Source organism: Rhea americana, unplaced genomic scaffold (genome assembly GCF_003343005.1).
Source record: "Rhea americana isolate MKP2758 unplaced genomic scaffold, rheAme1 scaffold_217, whole genome shotgun sequence".
NCBI lineage: Eukaryota > Metazoa > Chordata > Aves > Rheiformes > Rheidae > Rhea > Rhea americana.
The window spans coordinates 1,058,623-1,063,085 of NW_028186317.1; the positions used below are offsets into that span (position 1 = coordinate 1,058,623).

At 46.1% G+C, this 4,463-nt stretch overlaps 1 protein-coding gene across 1 annotated transcript in view; it reads right to left on the reverse strand.

Annotated features, from left to right (window-relative positions):
* The window catches only part of OTUD3 (OTU deubiquitinase 3), a 12,969-nt gene extending 12,000 nt beyond the window's left edge, over positions 1–969 (reverse strand). Inside the window, exon 1 of the mRNA XM_085305232.1 lies at positions 930–969. Within this exon, the coding sequence (XP_085161358.1) occupies positions 930–969 (40 nt within the window). The remainder of the gene's footprint in view (positions 1–929) is intronic.
* Positions 970–4,463: the final 3,494 nt, after the last annotated feature.

Here is a 4,463-nt window from a genome sequence, read left to right on the forward strand (position 1 = left end):
CCGCCGGGCGCCCACCGCGCCTGCGCCGCGCCCCTCACGTGACCGCCAGGCGCCGCCACCGAGACGGCGGCAAGAGGGGGCAGAGCGCCGCCGCTCTGACCATGCCCCTCTCCCCTCCCCCCCTCCAGCGCGGTCCTCCAGAGGAGGAGGAGGAGGAGGCGGCGGCTGAAGAAGAGGCGGCTGAGGAGGAGCGACAGCGAGAGCAGCAGTCACTGGCAGCGGAGGGAGCCGGGAGAAGCAGAGGGTGTCAGGGAACCAAGCCACGCAAAGCGCAAGGGGAAGGAAGGCGAAGCCAGGCAGCCCTCGAGATCAAGAGTGGAGCCCGGGAGGAAGCAGAGGGCAGCAGGACAAGTCACCTCGTGATTTCACACCAAACGCTTTGTCTGTGGGACAGGCAGMGATCCGCCGTGCGCTTGCAGCCTTAGTTTCCCCTGTTAAATGCACTCCTCTGCCCAGGTGCTCCTCGTGGTCAGTCCAGAAGGGCCTCTGGGGCTGCTCCAGCATCTTAGTTCCCACTTGCTGCAAAAACTTCCCGTGGACACATGCTGTAAACCCTCTTCCATTAATTTCCACAATGATAAACCAGCACAAACTTCTTGGCCAGATCCGTCTATTTCAGCCCCAAATCAGTGATGCTGGATTAACTGGAAAGGAAGAAAGAGGTGAGGACATTCACCACCCGCGAGGTGGCACTGCGAGAACACAGCTCACGCCACCATGCCCCAGCACTGACAACAGGAACACAGGTCAGGGTGACAGCCAAAGCAGTGACAACTAACGGAAGGTTTCAAAAAAGAAAACCCGAAGTCCCAAAACAGAAAAACACTTAATTTCTATTGTGGGAAAAAAAAATGCGTTTACCGTGGTTACATTCATCAAGAGCCTGCCTTGAGTGGGCTGTGAATTCAGCCTGTAACTAAACACGTTACCTCTTTCCTGGTAGAAAGTCTCATTGCATTGTACCTGCATTTCCTATTTCACTGCAGAAGCTGCTGCTGCAACTCTAAGATATCTACAGYGAGATGAGAAGGAGATCTGAGTGTTGTAATTTTGAGTCACGGCAGCCCTTTCCATTACTGCTGTACCAGAAGGAAAAGGGAGAGACTCTGYGTGTATCCACAGGGAAGCGGACAGAAGTTTAGCAGTAAGAGGCATGACGAAGGAAAAGCTCTGATCTGTCATGTATTACTCAACACGGCATGACTAGGGAGCGCTCGGCTTTCCTGTTGGCATCATGCCCTACTGTATCTCCCCATTCTCAGAAGGAACCAGTTAACTAAGTCATCTACCATTAATACAATCCCGCGCTGCCCCCAAATCAGTGCATCCACTCTATTAGAGATAAAGCCGTTACGCCCGCTGCACTTCAGTTGAATTTATGTCTAATTAACTCCTAGCTCTGTTTGTTCAAAAAAATGCATCCAAGTGGCTCTGTGAGATGGACCCTAAAAAACACTCAAAATTTGAAAACACACACCGAGGTACAGAGTGAATCGACTTCCTTGGCATGAACATTAACAATGTGCCACAAAAGCACACAGCCAACCAAGAAGGCAAGACAGAATTGCCACACGGGATTCCCCTGTGGGGCGTTTCAGGTCCTGTTTATCAGGTTAAATTAGTATTTGTTAATATCAATTACGAGGCCACTTCTGAGCATGATGCACCGTAGCTGTATTCCCTCGCTGATCACCACCAGTAGCAACCCCAATATAAAAAAAAATCCCTTGTAACAACTGGAGAGGCACTGTAAATCTAAAGGTGACTGTTCATTCATGGAAGCTGTCTGCTTCATTCGTACTTACACTGAGCGACAGGTGACATAGTAAGAGGCTTCATACTAAGGCAATTTAAGCCATATTTTTACATTTGGGGAAATATCTAGCGTTGAGAACAAGTCTCTCTTGTCCAGAGTCRCAACATTATAAAATATACATTGAGTAGAGGAAGAAGCTCAAGGGACTATAAACATTAACTTTTCAGGTATTAGATTTTGAATGTTATTACTATACCCAAAAGCCTATGACAARCTGGTACTTTGAGGTGAATCTGAAATAAGATTACTCTTTTGCATCYCTTTCCTGTCATAAACAAATCCCAAGAGAAGAAACAATCCACAGAAACACATCTTCTTATGCAAATATACTAAAAGCAGAAAAACAGGATGATTGTATGAACTGGTTGCAAATGATTTATGAAACGGTAATTAGACTAAATAGCAATAAAGGGCTAGAGTCAACCCAGGTGACTAGAATGATCATACAAGCCAGTGAAAGCCACCCACACAAACAACAGCAAGTCTTAGCTACATTTCAGACGGGTCCTCGGAACTCAGCTGAAATTTTCATCAATGAAGAACATCAGTAAATATATCAGTAAAATAGACATTTTTAGTCCAGTAAGATTGGATTGGTCTCTCCGGGCAGAGAGATCACACAACGCCTGCACAGCAGTGCTGAAAACACAGCTTCAGAGTTGCAAAGTTGCTGCTTCTGAGCCCATACACTAGATCACGCTTCCTCCCATGCGATCCCCTGTCCGCGTGGAAGCGATGGTAAATTGTACCCTCGGGAACGCACAGCTTTACAAGGACCTCTGAGCCACAGCGTGCTTCACTTCCCCTTCCCTCTAGGGCTGTTGAAGCTGTTGACCTTTATCAGTAGCAWAATAACGACGTCTCTCAGCCAGCTCTGAATTTCCAGTAGATATAYTGGAAAAACAGGGAAGTTGCACCCACCCACAGCTGAAGAATAGGGTAAACACACATGGAGACCTGAACTCATCCGACTGAGATTTAACTGAAGCATGGAAAGCTCCTAACATTTGCGTCACCYGTATGTCCATGAACCCCTGCTATATCCTGTGTCAGCAGAAGTACAGCAGGAACACCCAGGACACCTARGCAGTCTGCTAACAATAAACCTTCTACTCTTTCTCAAAGAAGAACAAGTTCTCACCTCATTCACCCAACAGTCAGTTCACAATTTTAGCGTCCTCCTGAACTCCTTGCCCTTCTCATTGTATTTGTTTCTGTTCTTTCTTCTGCTTTGTGGTTGGAGAGAGGGGCTGGGACACAGCAGAGAGAGCTTGAGCATCTAGGTGCACTTGAGGCTTCACACTCAGTACTCTGTGTCTTCCAGAAGCAAATGACAGACTGGCCTTAAGGGATTAGTGGCCCTTCCTTACTTCCTACTGAGATATTTTATCCTTCAACCCCCCTCCCCTGAAACAAATAGAGTGAGGGATTTTGTTCATGAGTTTCAGAAAAGCTGACTATTCACAAAACCACTCAACAGAACTGTATTCTTGACAGCACAGCAGTTCTTCCTGCAAACCCCAAGAAAGAGGAAGACAATCTTGCTAAGACACTTTTTTATTTCCCAGACTTCCCACAGACTCTGTGTAACCTTAAGTCWCTTACTTTGCCTATGCTTCAGTTCTCACCTGAAGCCCTCTGAYAACTGAAACCAACAGGGATGTAGGTAACCAGACATTTCACACACAGAGGGATGTCCCACTCTTCCTATTATGCTGCACGGTAATAGCTGTAAGGTAGGGAGCAGTGCCAAAGGAAGAGCAGACTTCCTACCCAGAGCACTCGCAACTTGTCTGGTACCTAAAACCAGGGCACACAATGCTGGAAATGCAGAAAAGAAAGGGGAGGTATACACTGCTCTTTGAAATCTACCCGACAGGAAAAATACGCTGTCTTTTGCTGCATGCATTCTAACAACATCACTTTATTCCTAATTTAATTTCCTCTGAGGATCTCTGACAGTGCCTGGGAAGCAGGTATGTTTAAACCTCCTGTCAATCCAACAAACCAGGATTCAGCTTTTGCGATGCTCAGCATTTGTCGCTGTGGTTCTAATGCCAAAAAAAAAAAAAAAAAAGAGAGAGAGAGAGAAAGAGAGGCAGAGAATGAATCAACTTGCCAGAGGCAGAGAATGAATCAACTTGCCAAGGTCACGCAGAAAGCCCGTGCAAAAGAAGTAGAACAGTTCTGCCTTTCAGCCCCACACTCTCTAACCAAAGTGCTGCACTCAATGCATCACCAATACTAATATTAGATAATTTATCTGTATCTGTCACTGTCCAGCAAAGCCATGTTTTAAGGTCAGCTGAAATTATTGCTAACAAATAAAGTACTAATTTAGTAATAATGGTAATGCTGTTGTTGCACCCTGGCTGTCACAGGGCACAAAGTTTCAGACTGTTAATGCCACAGGGTCTGCTTCTGGAAGGGAATTGCTCAGTGATATTATCAGCCATTGTAAAATATCTTAGCCATCAAGTTAATCATTAACTCAGATCCTCATCTCATAAAAAACATTATTGTCACAGCACACAACACACTTAGAGCTAACTGTCACCAATCAAACAGGCACACAACTGGAATAAAGCAGCATATAAACGGAGCCAGAAACTCAGCAAATCATTCAGCTAAGGGAAGACAAACTGCA